This window comes from Amblyomma maculatum, chromosome 1, assembly GCF_055883805.1.
Source record: "Amblyomma maculatum isolate TAMU_Amacu chromosome 1, ASM5588380v1, whole genome shotgun sequence".
Taxonomy (NCBI): domain Eukaryota; kingdom Metazoa; phylum Arthropoda; class Arachnida; order Ixodida; family Ixodidae; genus Amblyomma; species Amblyomma maculatum.
The window spans coordinates 8,308,024-8,330,696 of NC_139344.1; the positions used below are offsets into that span (position 1 = coordinate 8,308,024).

At 44.5% G+C, this 22,673-nt stretch overlaps 1 protein-coding gene and 2 pseudogenes across 1 annotated transcript; all 3 read left to right on the forward strand.

Annotated features, from left to right (window-relative positions):
• The first annotated feature begins 2,380 nt into the window (after positions 1-2,380).
• Positions 2,381-3,926, forward strand: LOC146201602 (uncharacterized; annotated as a pseudogene).
• A 12,724-nt stretch (positions 3,927-16,650) lies between these two features.
• LOC146201603 (uncharacterized) lies at positions 16,651-17,441 on the forward strand (annotated as a pseudogene).
• Positions 17,442-17,513: 72 nt separating this feature from the next.
• On the forward strand, positions 17,514-18,224 carry LOC146201604 (uncharacterized). The gene is made up of 2 exons (XM_084598662.1): positions 17,514-17,634; positions 17,686-18,224. The coding sequence occupies exons 1-2, from the start codon at positions 17,514-17,516 to the stop codon at positions 18,222-18,224; spliced, it is 660 nt and encodes a 219-aa protein (XP_084454788.1).
• Positions 18,225-22,673: the final 4,449 nt, after the last annotated feature.

The window sequence follows — 22,673 nt, forward strand, 5'->3', positions numbered from 1 at the left end:
GTCGCATCTTATTCATGCGCATGCGCTCTGCTGCCCGTTGGGTTTCGACGAACAGATATTGTGGTAGGGCGTGTGCCTTCGGATCAGCGTAGCAGACGACGCTCTTTCTTTGTGCGCGTGCGCGAATTCCAGCAGTGTTGCACGTTTATCGTCGTTATAAGGCGCCGACCAGCAGTTTGATCGACGCTCTGACTATATTATAAAAAATCATGATGACTGTACGTCCACGTCGGTTGGATGCGCATGTCTGATTATAGCGGCTTGAAATAGTGCCATATGCGCATATTATTGGGGGAAGTTCATGCAGTGTAATGACTCTATACGGAGAAGACTGCGACGCCTGTTGGTAAGTAGAGTAGATCATCGCAATAGGCCCGAGGGCGGAGGTGATGCATTTGCGTTTTCTCGGCAGTAGTCGCCACGTATCATGCTTTGTAAATATAAGTACATAAAGCTTTATACATACATACGCCGGTACCAAGTAATGAAATTACAAAACATGTCGTGAAAGTAGCGTTAGCGCTGCACTAACATTTCCTGTGATATCTGCTCCTCAAATTCGGTAAAGACAATGACTACATAGCCTACCGTGCAGTTTGAGAGGCGCGCTGTTAGCTCTTCCAGTGCCGTTCGCGTGTCTACGACGCGAGATGCATGCCAAGCGGCCTTAACCTGAAATTGTTGACTGGAATTTTCACATGACCACCAAGCTTTGAAGCGTCTGCGCCAATTCCCGCTTTGTTGGCTATGCCCATTGTGCCAATACGTAGTGCGTAAACGGCATCGTAACTTTTCTCAAGTATGTTTCGGCTCTATTAAGTCCTGAAGTTCTGAGCTGCTGATACCAGAATGCAGCTCGCAGTGATAAGTTGCGAATTGTTGCCCAACAGTGGGGATAATAGAGACTGAGGCTTGCGCAATCGGTTCTGTGGATGCAGCGTGAAAGAAGCACTTTTTACAGCTTTCCAGCAATTGAACATGTGTTTACTGGACAGTAATAGAAGTGCGCAGCAAAGACGAGACAAAGAGGAGAAGTGGACAACGACGGCGCTTCTGTTGTGCCCCGTAGAAGGCCGTAACTATCCACAAAGTGCTTGCACATCTGGAGGGCAGGTACCGTATCGGCAATGCCACGACGCAGTGCGGGCTCGACAGATACACACGGCGATGATGGGAGACAGTATTGCTGGGTTAGACAAATCAATGTTTCGACACAAGATAGACGCCCATGTACAAGAAATGAACTGTAGAAGAACGGCTGATTGGGGCGAGTTGGTGAACCATGACGGACAGTAATATAAGTGCGCAGCAAAGACGAGACAAAGAGGAGAAGTGGAAAATGACGGCGTTGTCCACTTTGTACATTTCATTTCTTGTACATGGGCTTCTATTTTGTGTCGAAACATTGATTTGTCTAACCCAGCAATACTGTCTCCCATCATCGCCGTGTGTATCTGTCGAGCCCGCACTGCGTCGTGGCATTGCCGATACGACAACTGCCTTCCAGATGTGCAAGCACTTTGTGGATGGTTACGGCCTTCTACGGGGCACAACAGAAGCGCCGTCGTTGTCCACTTCTCCTCTTTGTCTCGTCTTTGCTGCGCACTTACATTACTGTCCATCATGGTTAACCAACTCTCCCAATCAGCCGTTCTTCTACAGTTCATGTGTTTACTTACTAGTAATGAGCGGTGTGTTACTGAAGAGCCATTGAGAATGTCACGCCTTCCCTTAGGCCACCTTCTACCCTACCTTCCTTTTAAGTCTATCATGCTGAGTCACACTGAGTTTGTCGAATATGCTTCCCAGCATATTAAGGGCCGAGCACTGTAAATTAATTTATATAAGTGGCACAAGGGCAGTCTTGCCGAAAAGCGCCATTAGTGAATGATTTGGTCCGGTCGAGGTGAGGTAAGGACTCGGTTTTCTCAAGTGTTGTGTCACACTACACAAGTTCAGCCCCTCCATATGCACAAAGTTGTTTGAAGAGCACAGAGGTGGCCCTGGTTTTAGTTTTGTACTATTCTGATATGACAGTTGATTAACCAGCGAGAAACGCGCTACGAGGCCTGTTACCTATAGCCAAAAGGTTCCGCAAGCGAAAAGTTCGGAGCTGGTCGAGGCATCCAGAAAAGTGAGAAGAGCAGTCGAAGAGAGAGGGCGTTGAGAAAGCCGCAAAAAGAGAGTTTGAGGCTAGCAAACAACTTCGCTGCTATAACTGCAATGGTGTCGGGCACTTTGCAGCTAAATGTACGAAGCCGCGAGTGCGTTCTCATGCGTTGATGATAGCGACGAGAACCTAGAGCTCCTTCGACCGTACTTGCACGAACTGCAGGAAAATGGGAAACCTTGCAGAGTGCTTCGGGATAGCGCTTCAACGATGGATGTTGTCCACCCAACATTTTGGTTCATGGCCCCTTTTCCCAAGCATTTCACCCCAGAAGAGCCGAGCACCAGGCCGGGGGAAATCTTGTACCCATTGGAAAGCGGTGGGTACCCGGCGGCACTGGGGATCGAACCCCGTACCTCCCGAATGCGAGACGGATGCTCTACCACAAGGCCATGTCACAGCAGATGACTTCAGTGGTGAAGTGGCCTGGATCAAACAGGCAGTGGAAGAACACAGTGTCTGCCTACCAATGGCTAGAGTGAGGATTTGCGGGCCTTTTGGAGAGCGCATAACTGAGGCCGCTGTTTCAAATGCTCTCCCACTTCAATATCCCTACCTTTTCTCGAATCGGTCGGATCGATTGCTGCGCGCGAGAGGTCAGAAACTCGGAAGCGGATCAGTACTAGGCTCTGACAAGGTCCAAAACCCTCTTACTCGTCCATCAGCTTAGCCAGATCTCCGAACGTGAGGAAGCGAGAGAGGCACAAGTTGAACCAACACTAAAAACAAGCGCAGAGAAAGAAATAACGGGATCTCAGAGTAAGATCGACACAAGAGCTGAGGAAAGTACGGAGACTGCGATCACACCGCAATCACATGAGGAAGAAAGCGCTGAGGGATTGCGGTTATGCCCGGCTTCACAGAACTTTGACCGTCTGTTGCAAGTGAATAGAGAGACTCAAATAACGGAGCAAAGACAGGACCCTACCTTAGCAAAGTTACACGTCACAGCAAAAGAGGGCATCGATAGACACAATGTAACCTTGCATGAGAAAGGAGGATTATTGTACCGATACTACCTGGACAGAAAGGGCAAAAAACTTGATCAGTTGGTAGTACCTGAAAAGTACAGGGCTAACCTTCTGAGTTTGTGTCATGGGAACGGCTGATCAGGGCATCTAGACATTAACAAAACGAAGGAGAGGCTGTTAATAGAGTACTATTGGCCAGGATGTTTCAATGACGTTGAACGTTATGTGAAATCTTGCGATATGTGCCAGCAAGTGACCAAGCCGGGAGAGACTTGGAAAGCCCCTTTGAAAATCGTGCCTTTGATCTCTGAGCCTTTCCGCCGACTTGTAATAGATACTGTGGGTCATTTGCCCAAGACGAATTCAGGCTACAGGTACCTCCTTACTATGCTATGCACAGCCACAGAATTTCCTGAGGCCGTTATCTTGAAAGAATTGAGCTCCTCCGAAATAGTTGATGCTCTGTTGTCAGTGTTTGCGCGGATAGGGTTTCCGGCGGAAATCCAAGCGGATTAGGGTACAGTCTTCACAAGCAATTTAACGACCACGTTTTTAGAGAGATGCGGAGTGAAGCTGATACACAGTTCCGTGTATCATCCTCAGTCAAACAGCGTGGAAAAATGACACTCTTGTGTTGCGCGCTCTTGGCTATGAGCATAAAGAGGATTGGAATCACTCTCTGCCTGCCACACTGTTCGCTTTATGAACAGACCCCCACGAAGCTACCGGGTTCACTCCCGCAGAACTCGTGTACGGCAGAACGCTCCGCCCTCCACTTCGAATGATGATAGAAATGTAGGGGGGAAGGGGGGGGGGGGACAGGCGAGAGCCAGACAGTCGTAGAGTACGTGCCTAAACTGCTGGGCCGCCTTAATAATATCCGAGAACTAGTGGACCGGAATATGAAAGCTGCCCAAGAAGCTGCCAAAGTCTATTACGACAAAGGCGCCCGCGGCCGACATTTCAAAACGGGTGATCTCGTCATGATCCTCAGACCACCGCGGAAAAATAAGTTTGATGTCCACTGGGACGGTACGGTCGAAGTTGTACACAAACTATCAGAAACGAAATACGCTCTGAAGGTTTCAGACAGGGGAAAAGAATGAGGATATATCATTGTAACCTGATGAAGCCGTACTTTGAACGGAGCGGAATCGTTCACTTAACGCTAAATGAACCCGAGGAGCCAGTTTGCGAAGTTCCCGATTGGGAGGGAAATCCTGACGACCGTAGCAGCGTAGACGAAATCATGGCCCTCTCGGTCAACACCGAGCTTCTTAGTTCTTGTCAGGTAGAGACTCTAAAGCAGTTGCTCAGCGAATTTGATGACCTGTTTAGCAGCCGCCCAGGGAAAGCGCATCTCTTGACGCACGACATTGAGCTCACGTCAAAAGAACCAATTCGATCAAAGCCCTACAGGGTATCACCACGACCGAAGGAAATACTAGAGAACGAGATTCAGCGTATGCTAGCACTGGGGGTTATCGAGCCAGCGGAAAGTGACTACACGCCGCCTCTAATTCTAGTGGAAGCACCGGGAAAGGATCCTCGACCATATGTGTCGATTACCGGAAATTAAATGCTATTATTAAGGACCAGCTCTACCCAATACCAAACATCGAAGAAAGGGTTGAAAGGGTGAGCAATGCGAGGTAAATTTCCACGCTCGATCTCGTGCGGGAATATTGGCAAGTTCCCCTTTCCGAAAGCGCGAGCAGGTATGCCACTTTCATCTCCCCAGTAGGCACATTTCGTCCACTCATGCTTAGCTTTTGCATGAAAAATGCGCCATTCAGTTTTTATAAACTCATTGACATCGTCCTGAAGGACATGCAGGGCTTCGCCCTCCCTCACTTAGATGACGTTGCAATTTTTTCGAATACCTGGAAAGGCCATCTAGAGCATCTGAGAAGCGTGTTTTCAAGGTTGCGCGATGCCGAGTTAGCGATGAAGGCGAGAAAAAATGCCGGTTTGGCTGTGCCCATGCGACTTACTTGGGCCACATTGTAGGCTAGGAAGCACGGTGTCCGTCAGAGTTAAGGATAACCCCGATTGTGGAATTTCTACAACCATGAACCAAAACGGACATTCGGTCCTTTCTGGGAATGGTCGGATGTTACCAGCGGTACATCCCAAACTACTCCCAGCTGGCTAGTCCATTAACCAATGCACTGCGAAAAGGAGCCCCAAATAACGTACTTTGGGATGAAGCGAAGGAAAACTCCTTCAAAAGCCTGAAGAAGGTGCTAGTGTCACGACCCGTACTTAGGGCCCCGGATTATACAAAGGAGTTTATAGTTCAGTGCGACGCCAGCGATAGAAGAATGGGTGTTGTTTTAAGCCAGGTCAACGACGGCCATGAGGAGCAGCGCATCGGAAAAGGAATGCGCATACTTGGTATGGGCGGCACAGAAGCTCTCATGTTACCTGTACGGGGCAAAGTTCGTTTTTGAAACTGACCATTGCCCTCTAACATGGTTGCGACAAATGTCCCCCAAAAATGGTCGTACGTCAGGTGGAGCCTCGCACTCCAGCAGTACAATTTTGCAGTACGGTATAAAAAGAGAAAATTGCACGCGAATGCTGATGGTTTGAGCCGGCTGTTATGAGGAGATAGTTATCTGCGGTCACCTCCTGTTTTGTTTGTTTGTTTCGGAGCAGTCCGTCTCTCGTAACTTCAGCGGGACCATGTATTCGTGTCACCATATTCAGACAACAATCAATTACTTTCTTGAGTCAAGTGTTTCTTTTTTTTTTTTTTAAAGAAAGCCTGGTGGGTCGTGCGCGAGTTCTAGACGCTTGCACGTGGATCAGTGCGTTGTTGCACGGAATGTTCTACCTGTGCTTTCCATTGTTTGTGTCTTGTGGCAAACGTTTTTACCCGGAGTTACAAGCCAGGGGTTCTACCCGAGCCCGGGAATCAGCGTGTAGGTCTCCCCATCTTTTCCAGCCCAGCGGTTGTGAACGCTGGCCCATCCAGATTCTCCTAGCCGCGGATAGCTGTTGAGTTCATGGACCCCGCTGCTTGCCGGGCGAATTCCACCCGGAAACCCGAGCGTTCCCGGCAAGCTGTACCGTCGATGCCGCTGCCTCGAGGTGACGGCGTGGCGCCAGCGTCCCGTACTTGTGGCTGCAGCGAAAACACCATTCTTCATGGCTGCGTTCTCCAACAGCGCATCCACAACGCCATCGTTTCACTGGCTGTCAAGGTATGCAAAGGATTAAGACAAGGTTGTGCTCTATCACCGCTGCTGTTCATGCTTTATATGATAAACCTGGAACGGAGGATACAAGAAAGTAACCTAGGTTTTAACCTGTCATATAGATTAGGTGGAAAGGCGGTAGAGCAGCGCCTCCCCGGTTTGATGTATGCAGACGATATTGTGCTGCTAACTGAGTCTGGAAGAATTGCAAACTCGAGTTAAGTATTGCGGCGACGAAGGGGATGCTCTAGGCTTCAGTTTTAGTGCAGTCAAGTCGGGCTCAACTGATCAGGGTCTTAAAATACAAGGCCATGAAATACCCAGAGTAACAGAGTATAAATATCTGGGGGTATGGGTAATCGAAGGATTGGCATACATTGGAAAGCATGAGCAATCACTTAAGGCCAAAGGGCGAAGAAATGCCGGGATAATGAAGCATAGGGCATTGTGGGGATACAACTAAAGCCCCTCAGGGGCTTTAGATACAACAGGTATGAGGTTTTGATGGGTATTTGGAAAGAAATTATGGTGCCCGGGCTTACTTTCAGAAATGCGGTTTTGTGCCTAAAATCAGAGGTACAGTCGACATTAGAAATAAATCAGAGAGCCGTCGGACGATTAGCACTAGGTGCCCATGGCAAAACCACAAATGAGACGGTACAGGGAGATATGGGCTGGGCATCTTTCGAAGTACGGGAAGCTCCGAGTAAAATATTATATGAGGAACGCCTGAGGAAATTGGGCTCTAACAGATGGGCAGCTAAAGTATTTAAATACCTATACCTAAAAAGCGTTGACACACAATGGAGGAAAAGAACTAGGAAGCTAACCAGTAAGTATGCTGGTCATAAGGACGAAGAAATAAAGAGCGTTAAGCAACAGGTGAAAAACACAGAAGGTAAAAATTGGATAAATTCGATGGAAAAGAAACAGAGCGTGGAATTATACCGAAAGTGGAAAAGGCAGATCAGAAAGGAAGTTTTCTTTGATAACTCAAGAGGCAGTGCCCTACTTTTTGAAGCTAGATCAGGGTGTCTTAGAACACACAGCTACAAAAAGAAATTTAGCAAGGAAGATGACACATGTGCAGTATGTGGTAAATCCAGAGAAACAATTAACCATATTATACTTTAATGTAATGGTATCCATCCGGAAGTCGATGCAGGCGCAGTCACTCTTCCTGAAGCTCTGGGGTTTAGAGATACCAGTGTCCGGGTGAATAAACCGGCGGTGGAAGCTAGCAAAAAACAACGGGAAGATTGGTGGTTTAAAAGCAGAAAAGTGACAGAAGGTTAGTAATGTAGAAAAAATTTAATAAATAGAATGATGGTATAGTTAACCAATATAAAACGATAATTAATATATAGGGAGAAAAATGAGCATGATAGCTACTGCTACCAACCCGTTTCAAAGGGGACGCTCCGTCCGCCCGCCCGCCCGCCCGTTCGCCCGCCCGCCCGTCTGGCCAACGTAAAACGGCCGGCCACCACTTCTGGCGCTCTTCGAACAAGAAAAATTTTGCGGTAAGTTGTGTTTACATGCATTTCTATGGGTCGCCCTTCCAACTCTCACCTCCATACGTTTCGCGACTGTTTAAAAATACTTCGCCTCGGTAATGAGATTTCACACTTTCACGATCGGTTCTGGGATGTTCATGGTTGCTGTGTGCCGAATAACGACACCATAGGTGCCCTGTGAAATGAGGAAACTGCTTTAAAATGTTTAAGTTCCATGTATTCCTATGGGCGCTAACCCTACTTTTCACCCCCAGTCGGCTGCGGGCGCCCCCTTTGTTTGTAAACACGGTGTTCGTCTATACAAAGGTACTGTAATAAAGGTTGGGACGATGTGTGCCGTCGCGCAAATCCCCCTCTCCCTTCGTCTTGGACCTACGAAACTCGGATGCGTGTCTGAGTTGCGATTGCCTCCCTACGTGAAATGCTTGAGGCTCATGATGGCTGCGCGTGTGTCGTGTGAGAACAACAAATTCTAAAGAAGAGCGCCAGCAACGGGCCTGGACCTATCCGTCTCTTCGAAATATGATATAAGATGCCTTATTACAATGAGCTAGATGCAGTATGGAAACCATTTTCTTGAAGCAATTGTCATTATAATGTAGAATTCATGCACACATTAACCAGTGCACATGTCACACAAGGTTTGAACCTGTCTCTGAGTGAAGCAAGGGAGCCAAAGAGGAAAACAAGTGTGACTTTAAGGACATCATAAGTAAAAAAGTAACAGCAATACAAGAAAAGCAGAAACATGCACAGGGACAATATTAGACAAAAAGAGGCATGAATTGCAAGGCTGATGTGGCCCAAAGCACATTATTTTTAGGAGAGACAGCAATGCAAACGGGTGGTGTTCTGGGCTTTTCGGCAAAGGTTCATTAATGCCAGGTGATAATACTGGATGATTTGTATTGGCTTTGCCATCCCCTGTGTGCTCTTCCAGCAGTGTCTCACGTTCAACGTGCAACTGTCTAACATCCACTCTCTACACTCCTGACTCAGAGACATGCTCAAATGAACCTCACCTGAATTTGGGCATAAATACGCAAATAAAGCACGAAATTTACTTTTTCGATATTCTGATTGCATATCATTGGAAAACTAAATGTGATGGTTTGTTTAAATGAGTGTATGATTTGCAGTTAGTGCGTCTTGTATACATGGTTTTTCCAACAGGCTGCAGTGTAGCTTCTGTCCTTTATTTTGGCAAAACATACACACTTTAGGAGACCTGCTACTCACGTAACACATTCCTTGTAGCTTTCAACAGCTCGTCGTTGACTAACAAGTGGTGTACCATTTGCTTTCAGTACTTTTTGGTGTTTTTTTATACATGCACCTGACATGAAGCCTTGATGATAAGAAAACTGAAAATTACGATATACAAAACAATACAAAATTTCTTTACAGCACTCCACACTCTACAATACAGAGTCTAAAATGAAAAGCTGTCACACATTCAAGTAACTACAGTATTGCTGAACTTGTACAGCTCATCGCCATATCGTAAGGTGGCATGGCCTTGGATACCAATGAAAAGAAATTAGTTATACAAAGCAACGGAACACAAGACAGGGTCAAAAACCCATTCTCCAAGTGTTTCAACCACGATAACCTCAGCACCAGCAAAGCAAGCACTCACTGTTTTACCAATGAGTACCCAACACCACTGAGGATTGGTCCCCAAATGCTCATACCACTAGGCTGCAACTACAGTCAAGGGATGCTATGCGTTCTGCAATATTACCGGTATGAAAGATTATGGAACTCAACGTCATTTAAAGGGTAGTCGGCACCTGGGACAGAGCAAGTATTCCCTGATTCTGTTATGGACAGGGCAATGGTAGTTATAGAGTGTGCAAGAATGATTTTACCTGTGCAAAAATGCCTGCCACACCTAGAATACTCTCTTTATGCAGTCCATCAAAAACAGAAATGTTTGTTTCAGGAAGACAACAAGCCTTAAGCATTATTTCGGCAAGTAACTCAATGTGACGGCAATCAGGCAAAACAGCACAGCACTTGAAAACTTCAGGCTCTAAAAACAATTGTGGGGACATGCAAGCTCCGTATTTATCGCTATGACACAACAGCTTTTATGGATCCTGTCTGCATATCCTTGTTCGTGTGAATCGACTTTGCTACTGCTAACACCTAGTCTTTATTATATGATACATATTCAGTACCTAATTATGTGAAAGACCACTTGTCTAGATACCTATAAAGCCCACTCTAACCAAGCCATACAGATGCGTTTTCATGGCCTCAGGGTTTACTGTCTTATTACCCAAAGATCCTGCAAGGTTTATCACCTCACACCATCTCAAAGCTGAAGCCAGAGACGTCACACAACCCGTTGACCATTGAGTACTCGGCCATGTCACCTGCCAGAAACATGCCCAAGTTTTTTCATTCACAATGTCGAATTTTCTGCAGAAAAGAGGCTTTACCGCTGCTGCATCAAAAAAAAAAAAGAAGCAAGAAGCCAAGAGCTGAACATCTACGCTACATTACGCTCTGCTGGCTCACAAGACTTATGACCAGGGTACCAAGAGCCAAGTTATAGATGCAGCTGTGGCAGAGGCTATACCACAGAAACAACAAATGAATGTGGTCAAGATAAAATGAAATTGCATTGTTCACAAATTGTTCAATACATCATGAAAAAGAAAGGCTCACTTATGAATAGTCTGATGTCTCAGTTCAGTTCAGGCGTTCAGTCGTGTCCGACTCTTCGTGACCCTATGGACCATGTCACGCCACGCTTTCCGGTCTCTCACTATCTTCTTAACATCACATAGCTTCATCTGCAATGCCTCGAGAATGCCATCTAACCATCGCGTTCGCTGTCTACCCCTTCTCCGGCGACCCTCAACCTTTCCCAACATCAAATCTTTCTCCAGCGACTCCTCTCTTCTCATCAGATGACCAAAGTAGCTGAGCTTTAACTTTAGAATTTGACCCTCCAATGAGCAGTCAGGGTTTATGGTCGACTATATCGTCTGATTTGATCTTCTGGCAGTCCAAGGAACTCTTAAGAGTCTTCGCCAGCACCACAATTCAAACGCGTCAATTCTTCGGCGGTCAGCCTTTTTCACAGTCCAACTCTCGCATCCATACATCACAACTGGAAAGACCATAGCACGGGTTATACGGATCTTGGTTGGCAGACTAATGTCTCTGCTCTTTACTAGGCGGTCAAGGCTAACCATTGCTCTCTTTCCCAGAAGCAGGCGTCTCCTAATTTCATGGCTGCAGTCTCCTTCCGAGGTAATCTTGGCGCCCAAGAACAGAAAATCTGTCACAGCTTCCACTTCTTGTCCATTGATGCTCCAGGACTTGATAGGGCAAGACGCCATGATCTTCGTCTTTTTAATGTTCAGTTTAAGCCCAAACTTCTCACTCTCTTCTTGTACGCGCATCAGAAGTCTCTTGAGATCCAATTCACTTTCTGCCATTAAAGTGGTATCATCCGCATATCTAAGGTTGTTGATGCGTTTTCCAGCGATCTTCACTCCAGCTGAAGACTCGTCCAGACCGGCCTTCCTCATGATGCACTCTGCATATAGGTTAAATAGGCAGGGCGACAGTATGCAGCCTTGCCTCACCCCTTTCTCAATCGGAAACCAATCAGTAAGACCATGCCCAGTTCTGACTGTGGCCTCTTGCCCTTCATAAAGGTTCCTGAGGAGACAGATGAGGTGAATTGGAACTCCCATCTCTTGGAGAGCTTGCCACAATCTGCTATGATCTACGCAGTCAAACGCTTTCGCATAATCAATAAAGCAGAAGTAAATGGGTTTCTGGAACTCTCTTGCTTTTTCCATGATCCAGCGAAGGTTGGCAATTTGGTCTCTAGTTCCTCTGCCCTTGCGAAACCCAGCTTGCACGTCCGGAAGCTCCCGATCCACATACTGCTGCAGCCTACCTTGCAGGATTTTTAACATCACCTTGCTGGCATGCGAAATAAGCGCGATCGTGCGGTAGTTGGAACAATCTTTGGCACTGCCTTTCTTTGGAATGGGGATGTAAACTGACCTCTTACTGTGTTCAATAGGATTGTACTTTCATGAAGTTATCCTTTTAATGCAATCTGCTAAAAAATATATTGTGGTGTACAATTCAATTTGGCTGTACACACAGCAGACATGCAAAATATGGAATACATTCTGAGGTTTAAATCCAGACTAGACAGTGCATACAGGATTACTGAAGCTGAATTAATTAGGAAAGCATAGGAATACTAGATAAGGCAGAAAACAAATGTGACAACAGGATAGATGTAAGTGAAACTAGTGCAGCTGTCACTAATGAGAGCAAATAGCTTTACAACTCAGTACTAGCACAATGGTACAAAATGTTGAAAAGTGATGATAAAACAAAAGTGTCCTTGAAAGTGTTTCTGCATAAATTAAACTAAAGTTATTGGCATAAAATTTATGTCCCTTCCTTAAAATTCTCAATCGAAAGCTGACAAAGAACAATCAAGATAAGGCTACAAAAGCAACTAACAGAAAACAAAATAATGAAGAAGCAGTTATACACAGCTACAATCATTCAATAAATATCTCGAGTGATGAAGCCATGTTCCAGCGGCTTTGAGAATGAATAAGTAAGCTTTTACCAACCCTCTTTTAACAATAATGTTAGTGCCGGAGGGCATGTGGCAGCAGCAATGTGTCAAGAAGCAACTGGCCCAGACAGCACCCGCAGAATAGGCGTATGGAAGGCCTGGACACGATGCTATCGTAGAGAGAGATATTTTATGGAACAAGATATGTTGCAATGCACAAAACGAGCGAAGCATTTTCTAGAGCTGCAGTCAAAAATTTATAAAGGACCTTATCAAAAAATTTTTATTTCATTCCTGCGCTTTTGCATCATTATTGTGACTATGGGTTACATAGTGTAACATGCAGAGCCACCTTCAAGAACTTTTGCCAGTGGGTGCACATGTACATCAGTATTACCTAGTAACAAAACAGAGAGGTCAACAATTGCCTTTGTAAAAAAAACTGAAGAATGCAAACATGTTCATTGATAGCCGAGCCACGCAAATGGTGCAGAGGTTAAACAGGTTATCTGGGATCTTGCTTAAAATCACCTAACAGCATCAGTAATTGCAGTGAAGCAAAGTGAAAATGGCAAATTTCGCAAAAGCGGAACCTAAAATCGCCAAAATGGGTCGACATGTTGGCGGGGATCTTATTTTTCATGCATACAACAATGAAAGACAATGACGGCCAAATAGCTTGCGTAATAATAATAAAAAAAAACCAGTGCACAAATTTTCTTTGGAAAAACCACTTGATTGCTTTTTAGCTACATGCAGCATATGAAAGAAGTAATAGAGAACAAGCAAAAAGGCAACCAAAAACGAAGAAGCACAGCTCACTTCACTCTGAAGTTTGTGGAAAAACACAATGGGCACCTCACGTTTTTACCATAGCAGCACACAAGATGGGTGTAAAGGAATGGACTCTGCTATGGTAAACGACTGCAGATAGATCCATCAGGGTGCGTGTATGTCAAATATTCTTACTGAAGTAGTACACCGTAGACTGGCTGCTTGCCATAAACACCAAAGTGAATTGTGAAATATTGGTGCATGCACGTCTTACTCAAAATGGCCATTCTGGAGGTAGAAGGAGAATGTTTTTGTACCTTCCTGTGTTCCATTGACATGAAGCACCTAATAAAATGCATACTTTGTTCTAGCATAACACAGCACTTGTAGAAGAATACACTCAGTATGTCTACAGATGGTAGACAAAAAATTATAGCACCAAAGAAAGGTGAACTCTTTTTTTCTCTCTATGCATATGCTTGCCATTTCTTGTATTGTAAAATGTTTGAATGTGCCCCTCCTGCTAGAACCATGCATGCACCGCAGTATTTAAAAAAAAAAAACAACCTTGGTTCTTGCACAAGCTCTCAACAAAATGTACATCAAAAATATGGTTCTATCCCAAAACCACAGAAACCATAAGACTTTGACAGCTTCTCAGCAGTATGCTATCGAACATGAAGCAGTAAGAATGTGCACATTGATCACTTGTGGCATATATCAAAATCACGACGGCGAGTGCAAATCCCAAGTGCAGGTGATCAAGTTATTCCTGTCTGAGTTAATATAATGCATGTCCTCTTCCTTGTACTTGTTGGTTTTCCTGCTGTGATTGCCATTTGCAGGTGGTGTTAATGTCATGTGATCTGTCACACACTACAAGCTGTAACGACCTTCAAAAAGAGCTTCTGTCCATACTGCATAGCACTTCACATCTGATGTGGCCGTCCAGGGACAAGGCGTGACCTCCCAGATTATATAAGCCTAGCATAGAGGTTAATGATGTTGAATATGACCCCAGGACTTCTCACCGCATGATGGCTCAGGCTGGGAGTGCTGCAATGGCTGCACAAGGTCCACACAATCACCTGCAAATTAACACGTTGTTTAGTGCCTAAATTATATGCAAATAAAATTTCAAACAAGCATGACACAGGACTCAGGAACATTCAAAATCAACAAAGCTGCAAGCCAAGCTGTGGTAAAGTTTAAAGGAAGTAGATAAATTGCCGGCAGCCGGCAAAACAGCTCGGGAAATAAGACTGCCAGCAGTGTCGTCTCATTGGCAGGCTACAGTCACGTGATGCCGACCATTCTGTGAATACGGTCAGTCCTCACTGGTGGCAGTGTTTATCCGTACGTGCCGCTTATTTTGGACATTACTAGAGCTGTGCCGCGTTGAACATTCATCTCCAATGGCCAGCTGACCATCCAACTATGGCGGCTGATGATGTTAGTGAGTCTCCGTCAATGGCTGCACTGGACTGCATCAGCGATGCAGGAGACAACCACGTCAGTTTAAATGTTGGCGACACGTTTGCAAGCTTTTCGGAGCTTGAGGAGAAGATTTCATGGTACAGCAGTCAGATTTACATCCAGCTGTGGAAAAGGGATGCACGCACCATTGAGGCGGCCAAGAAGCGAGTCGGCAAGATTGCGGGAAGCATGCCTGACGCGCTCAAATACCAGTCGGTGAAGTTTTGTTGCATCCACGGTGGAAAGAAGTTTGCAACCAAGGCGTCAGAATGAAGCTCCTCGTAAGTGAATGATTATGCTGTGCAGTTCTATTATATTGTTGAAATAAGATGCGTGCGCTTTCTTCAATTCTTCCTTAGGCACGTGTTTTATAGCAGTGTGCTCCTTAGAATGGTTACAATTCACTGTGTTTAATCGACGCAAGTCGACGGCTTTATTACATGTGCTTTTGTGTATTATAATATCTCGACCCTGTAACATCTAGTACAAGAATTGAACTAAATCTGTTTTCTGTTGCATAATCCGTAATCGGTAATATTGCAGAGTTTTCTAGTTGAAATGGCAGCGGCGCCTACCCACGTTAATATGGGTCCACGTGGTCTCTTGATATGGCTTCTTGAGCTTGGAACACATCCATTGTAGTAGGTAACACTGACTGCCAAGCTTTGGGGGGTGGTGTGGTGCTTTCGACTCAAATGCAACTATCCGCCCGCCGTGGATGCTGGTAGCGCATGGCACTCGGTCTGCTTGATGTTGCGTAATAGGTTACATGAATACGCTTGAAATACAACTCTTCTAGCCTATTACGCTTGCTATCGAGTCATGGCGCATATTCGTGTAGCTTATTATGCAACTTCCATCACACAGAGATGCGCACTAACGGAATGCGCGACGGACGTCAGACGCGTTGCAATCGAAAGCTTGCCTGCTAAACATGACTAATTACAGAATTGCGACACTTATGCAGCTTTCTACTGATAGCATTTTAACAGGGGGCAACTTCTTGCATGTTATTTTGCAGCGTTTTGGTGAAAAAAAGAAACTGTTTCATGCAGGACCTTCAAGAAAGACTATCCATTCCACATCTAATTGGTTGCGAGCAAGGATGGTGCGCACTTAGATATCAGGAGCCTCGTCCTGGCGCACAACCAGAGGCACTTTTTAGACATTTGCCCCAACAGCGAAAGCTAGCACCTGAGCTTGAAGAAAAGGCAAAGGAAATGCTCCAATTCAAAGCGAACAAGAAGCTTGTGAGAGAGTGTCTTGAAGAAGAGAGCAACAAGGTGGTGACACTAAAGGACCTTTCAAACCTAGCTGCAAAATGCAACAACCAAGCTCCCCGAAACAACCTCCAAGCCACAGTCATATGTTGCAAAATGAGTACCATGCCTGTGTCCGTCTCCTGACTGATGAGATAGATGAACTGAGGGCAACTGATTTTCAGGATGAAGACATGAAGAAGTCTTTTGAAACTACCCCGAGATCATATTCATTGATGCCACATACAAATTATTGGAGACCAGGATGGCCTGCTTTCTAGTGATTTTTGAAGGTGGAAATGGTCAAAGTGAGGTTGTGGCCATTGGCCTTTTTGCCACAGAAGATGGTGACACACTTGAATGGTTTTTCAAGGCATTCAAAGAGCTCAACAAGAACTGGGAATTTATCAGGGTAACTATGTCAGATAAGGACCTTAAAGAGCGGCAGGTTGTTACGAAAGTATTTCCCCAATCTTCACTGCACATATGTGTCTTAAATACTCTTCAGACCTTTAGAAAGGAGGTAAGCACACAAAAACTTAAAATTTCAAGGCCGGTTCAGGAGACAGCCCTCGATCTACTTCAGCGCATGGTCTACGCTGACTGAAGAGGAATATGCCCGCTTGTATCGGACACTTATATTATCTTCGCCCCCACCTGTAACTGACTACTTCAACTTAAATTGGCATCCTATTCATGAGGAATGAATCATGGGCATCAAGTGGTCATGCGGAAATTTTGTGAACGCAGCAAACAGTCATGCAGAGATGATTAATGCAGATTAAGAGCATTGTTGACTGGTATAGCTTGCTCGAAAATTTTGTGCGCAGATTTTTCACATTTGTGCACACAACATGAAAAGAGGTGACGCACAAAGCAGCCACGATGCTCCAAAAAAGGCATGACTTCAAGTACTGATGAAGCTCACATGCTTTACTGTGAGCTTCTGACCCCATATGCATTCAGGCATGTGGAGCGGCAACTGCACCTCTCATCAAGAGTGTGCGTGAATGCAAATGATGGGGAGATGGCAGAGGTGTTCATCAATGGTGTGCTAAACTCTGCTTCTGCAAATGACTGCTCCTGTGGGTTCAGAAATGCAATGTTGCTTCCATGCTGCCCCATTCTTGCAGTAAGGCATCACTTTGGACTGAATAAGTTTGATGGAAGCCTTCGCAATGATAAGTGGTCGGTAAAACTGTATGCGCAAACCGTAACAGTGATCTCGGACAGTGAGCAGAATGAAAGAGCACCATTGCGTGTTGAAAAACAGAAAGATACAAGAGTTCTTTCAAGTCACCAAAAATTTAGAAAAGCAGCTGTGATAACAGAAAAGCTTGCGAGCATTGTAGCTGAAGGTTCGATGCCAAAATTTGCAGAGCGAATGGAACTGCTGCAAGATCTGCTTTGCCATTGGATGAATGACCATGAGGTGCACTTGCGAAAGAAAAGGCAAGTGTTCAGAAGCCGCAGGCAGCAAGAACACAGGAAGTGCCTTTGAAGACATCTGTGCAGATAACAATAGTTCTGCAGAGTATGTTCAACCTGCCCTAGAAGGGACAACTGATCAAAAATGCCCTCTGATGACCTGCTAGTCTCTGATGCGAGCACTTCTGACACTGTACCAGCGGGAAATCAGGTGATTTCCACAACTGCCAAAGATTCTACTGCACATGACCTTAATCATAATGACAGTCTGGAACATGAAGCTGCTTTCAACATGTGAAATGAAAACCTTCCAACAGCAAACGAGGCTATTGATATATCAAGTGATGCGCTAAGTCAAATCAAAGTTGTGCCAGCAATGCGGAAGTGTGGGCGGCCAAAGGGACACACACTGACCGTAGTTGGGCTTATTAAGAAACGGAAACATGTTGCTGGTGAACGCATGCCCTTTAAGCTCTTGTCAGCAAGAGAAAAAAGAAAAATAATTCTGACATGGTTAGTTGGCGAATGTGCTGCAAAAGCTGCAATGCAAGGCAAGGAACTGGGAGAAGCCGACGTTGAGCAACGGCCAGAGTTAGTGCACTGTGGTGTTTTAGACGAAAATGTCGACATAAATGCTGTTAGAGCTAATTTTTCAGATGATGCCTGGCAAGCCGTGACTGATACAGTACAATGTAAACAAAGGCTGCAGCAATGGGAATATGAAGCATGCACGACCAATCTTGATACTCATGACTCCATCATGTGTGACTGGTGCTTATCATGGTACCATTTGCCTTGCGTGTGCCTTAAGAGGCAGCCAAAAGCAAAGGTCTGGCAATGCTCCAGTTGTGAATAGCGCTATTTTGTATTTTTCGCGTGCAAAATAAAAAGTAAAAAATTGTATTTGTGCCTTGTCTCTGCAGTAAGAATGAAGGATGTCGCACTTCCTTACACTAGGAAGTTTTTTTTCCCTTCCTCACAGCCTTCTGGACACATTTAAAGCCATTTCATTTCTGCAAACATATGCAGCCACAACAAAGCTACAAGATTGCGGTTTATAAGGCTTAACCTAACTGTTTTTAAGAGCTCGTTTATATGGCATCAGCTGAACCTCTGCAGCAGAGAAAACCAACAATTGTACATGATGGCTTCAAAACACTGTCCGCTTCCAAAATGCGAGGGGAATGACTTATATCAGGCGATTTCACTTATTTTTCCTTTCTCGGTCGTCGAAACCACATACCAAGGAATCGTGACAACTACGAGCACACTTGGTATATTTTTTTTTAAGTTCATACAGTGTAGAGAAGTTGAGGAAAATTATAAAGCGCCGTAGAAATAGGCAGCAAAAAGCAACCTAAAATGCCGATTAAAAATGTCGGATTCGCCGCATGCGTCCTGTAACTATTTTTAATCTGCAGTCATTTCCCGACTGCGTACAACTTGAATGCGAATGACGCTTTATGAACAGTCACCTTTGCAGGTTTCCCTATTGCCCTTGCTCGACGTGCTGCACCATTTCCAGCAGATTGACTGCGTTGCCTTGTTGGTCGACACCCATCAAGAAGCCCAAAACATTCCGGGAGCTCGTTGCTCGGCCACACGAATACCTTTCGTGCGATCCAACCACCACATTGAAATGCTTTAATAACTTTCATTGCCTTGAGTAAATGTTTGTCATTCGTTACATTGATTGCTTATAGTCCAGAAATTCTTTAGATTCTTATTTGGCTATACCTTACACTTACAAACACATATAAAGTTATATATGTGCTACACTATTCTTCCTTCCATTTAGTATCTCTTTCACACAACCTCGGAGTTTAAAGACAATTATTTATCAAACAGCACTTGTGAATATATCTAAGTGGACATTTTTTTAATTGCACAATGATGGCATAATGCAATGAAGAATAAGTTAATGTGGTCCACCATTTCAGTTTGCAAAAGACTTATGAAAGAGAAAGGTAGCATGCACTATAGCCAATGTTTAACAAAATTTTCTGGGCATATGCCACCTTTTATGCAACTAATATGTCAACAGCAAAAAAAAAAAAAACTTTCTTATACATTACTAAGGTGCAAAGATGAGTAAAACGTGTATTTGCTGAATTTCGGGCTGTCCAGACATTGTGGGATTGCTTTTCAGGATATAAAAAGGCATTTTTTTAGCATAAAGGAGGGGTTAGAAACCTTGCTGTCCCTATAGGGGTGTGAGGACTGCACTGGGTGCAGTACTCAGGAAAGTGTGGCTGGGAATGGGGGGGGGGGAGAGGGTGGTGATGCAAAGAGTGCAATTAGAGAAACATATGCAAGGCAATTCACATGCTGCAATACTGTGGGCCTTAAGTTCTTTTCCTCAAGAGAATTCTTTCTCTCTTTTGTTGCTGTAAGAGAAGGTTATTGTTAAAATGACAGATACAAGTCAGTCCATCATGAAATCAAACCTGACGACCCCCACTATCACTCCGCTGCTGAAGACCACTTTGAGCAAGGTATTCTGTTAGCAAGGCATCACTGCTCATTGGTACCTTTTTTATTTGCAAGGAGGCTACAGTAGTCTGTGCCACTGCTTTTCTATGTTGCTTGCACCTATAGCATGCAGTACCTGAAGTAGTAAATGCTGCACAATTTCATTTGCAGACAAAGCACCTATACCTTGACAACGTGGTGACAAAGATGGATGATTTAAAGCTCTTTCTCAAAGATGATGTGTGGCCACAGTGTGCAAGGCTATTGAGCAGAAATTCATAAAATCAAATGAGCTCAGAATATCAGTAGACAGGCCCCAGAAGTTCGAAAAGAGAATGGTAGGGGAATGTGTCTGAGGTTCAGGGTTTTCATTGGAGGAAGAAAATAAAAGGGGCAATGCTTGACTGCACTGGTAGATTTGAATGCCGAGCTCTGCACTAAATCAAAAGCGATTTTAGAAGCCGTAGAACATATCTGGTTCTCTTGAAGTGAAGAGATTTCTTTATTCTACTGAGGGACCTCTCAAGCCTTAAAGTATGTATTCCGAAGCTTACATCCTTCTACGACAAGCTGTCTGATAGAACACATTTCATCGAAATGCCCTGGCTGAGGAGATACCTCAAATTAAAGTGGCAAGCATTGGACTCGAAGAGGCCAACAGTTGGGCAGCATTGGAGTTCCCCAGATTGAGATTTTCTAGAGCCCCTCCCCAGCCTGCAACTATTCCTAATATATGAGTGTCTGTTGTATCCTGTGAGAGGAGGAGGTTGTGTCCTGTGAGGAAGAGGACCTGTGATGGGTCAGTGCACGCTTTCAGATCTTGCATTATCATCTCTCGTAGGTGAGCTGGCAAAAAACATTGATTTTGACAAACCGAGTAGCAGCTTTGAAGCCTTAAAGACCGGAAAATGAAAATGTTGGCATGTCGGTTTTTTTTTTTGCTTTATGCTCTTTAGATCAATACCAGATTTCAAAACAAGATTTATAATATCTGAAATTAGTTGCTCAAAGTAAGATGACTTCAGTGTTTCCCACTTTTTGTACACAAGCGATTTCTATAATTGATCGAGGGGTATGCTTATTTCATTTGTGCGGCAGGATTAATTATGCACTTGTCCCTCTGCAAAATTTGTCTTTTACAGCGTAATTGTTGAAGGCCTCAATTATGACTGCTTGTATGTTTTTGTAACTTCAGTTCTCTTCTGTGTGTTTGAGTTGTCCTTTCACTATTAGCATGCTTACTTCTCAAATGGCATTTCTACGCCCATATTTGCATGTGAATGCTCAGTCTAACATTCTAGCTGGTTCATATTTACTTTATTCTTTGTCACTGTGGCCTATGTAATTGCAGTTGTCTTGTGCATGTTCAAAGCTTTCAACAGTCCTTATGAAGAGTTTGTGGAAGCATAAAAAATATGAACTACAATACAGCACATTGGCCAGTTCTCAAGGCTTTTGCTGGCACTGCGCTATGCCTGATGTAAACGAAATTGTTCACAATGGCACCGTGTTATAATCCTGGTCGCATCTGCCAGTTTGCCACTTTTTAGTTACTGTGCATGTTACCAAGTATTTCTACATGCTCAAAGTTTGCAATTCCTGTGGTTTTTATATGCCCTTTTATTTCAGTGGTCCCAATCTAGAAACTCATCTGTCAAAAACCTCTGCTTAGTTCTTCACAAATGTACCTTTCTTAAGAAAAGAAAAAATATGACATATATGCCCCTCGTAATATAGCTTATTATCAGTTGTGGGGTATGCTTGTTACGTTGGTCTTAAGAAATGAAGGAAAAAAAAATGCCTCGGCTTGCACCATGTTGTGCGATACGAAAAACGAACTTCCCCAATCGAAGAAAGCCTTGACGACAAAGTAGTTGATGGTATTGCGCTCAGGTGTGTTCATGAAGAAGGGGAAGGGGGGGGGGGGGGGCGGTTGCCCCGCATTATTGCACCGGATGTCGCAGACCTACGCCATTGGGGGTTAGAAATGGAGTGCTTTCATGGGATACAGAGGAACGAATACAACCGGTCATGGAGACTGCAAACATGCGCCTTATCTGCACTTGTGCCCTCGTTTTTGTGTTCTTTCTGAGTTGTAAACCATCAACAGGTAGCAAGGCTCGCACGCAACGGGTACCTTATACGCATGAACGTTGATCCCAGTTGAATTCCAGTTGGGCATACATTGTTATCCAACTGGTATGAACTGGAAGTTTGTTCCTTAAATCATTTACACCAGTTAGGATTTTTGCCTGGGTTGTTTCAAAGTAATGTAGAAATGTTGTCAGTGTTGTTCAAGTTACTGCCTATGAAGCAACACAATTTTGCAAAAAAACAATGGTTGTGAGCCGCCTCATGCATTTATTTTTTCGTTTTGAAAATGTTTGAAGCTACAATAATTGCCATGTCACTTTGCGTAAAAGAAGCTCTAGCTTTTTACAGGAATGGTTTTAGTGTGTGCTAAAGAAAGAAAGTGTAAAGAAAGATGGAATAGTGACATGTGGCCTCTTTTATGCATGATGTTTGTGTGCCGCACATGAAGTGAAAAGATATCTCTGTTGGTTAATGGCTCTGCACTCAGTGGATTAGTCATGCAGTGTTGCATGACAGACCACCGAAGGCCCAATACATCCTACAAAAGTCTAAAATGAGAAAACATGACGATGAAGTTGAAGGCCCATGATCTGCCAGGAAACAATGGGGTGGCTCTGAGAAGGACTTTTATATTGGCAGTAGTAAGGATGGCAGTCCTCTGCTTTGTGGCTCTTCACTTCGCAGTGACAACACTGGTGTGTACTGCACTACCACCTACTGTAGTTTTTGACCATGCTGT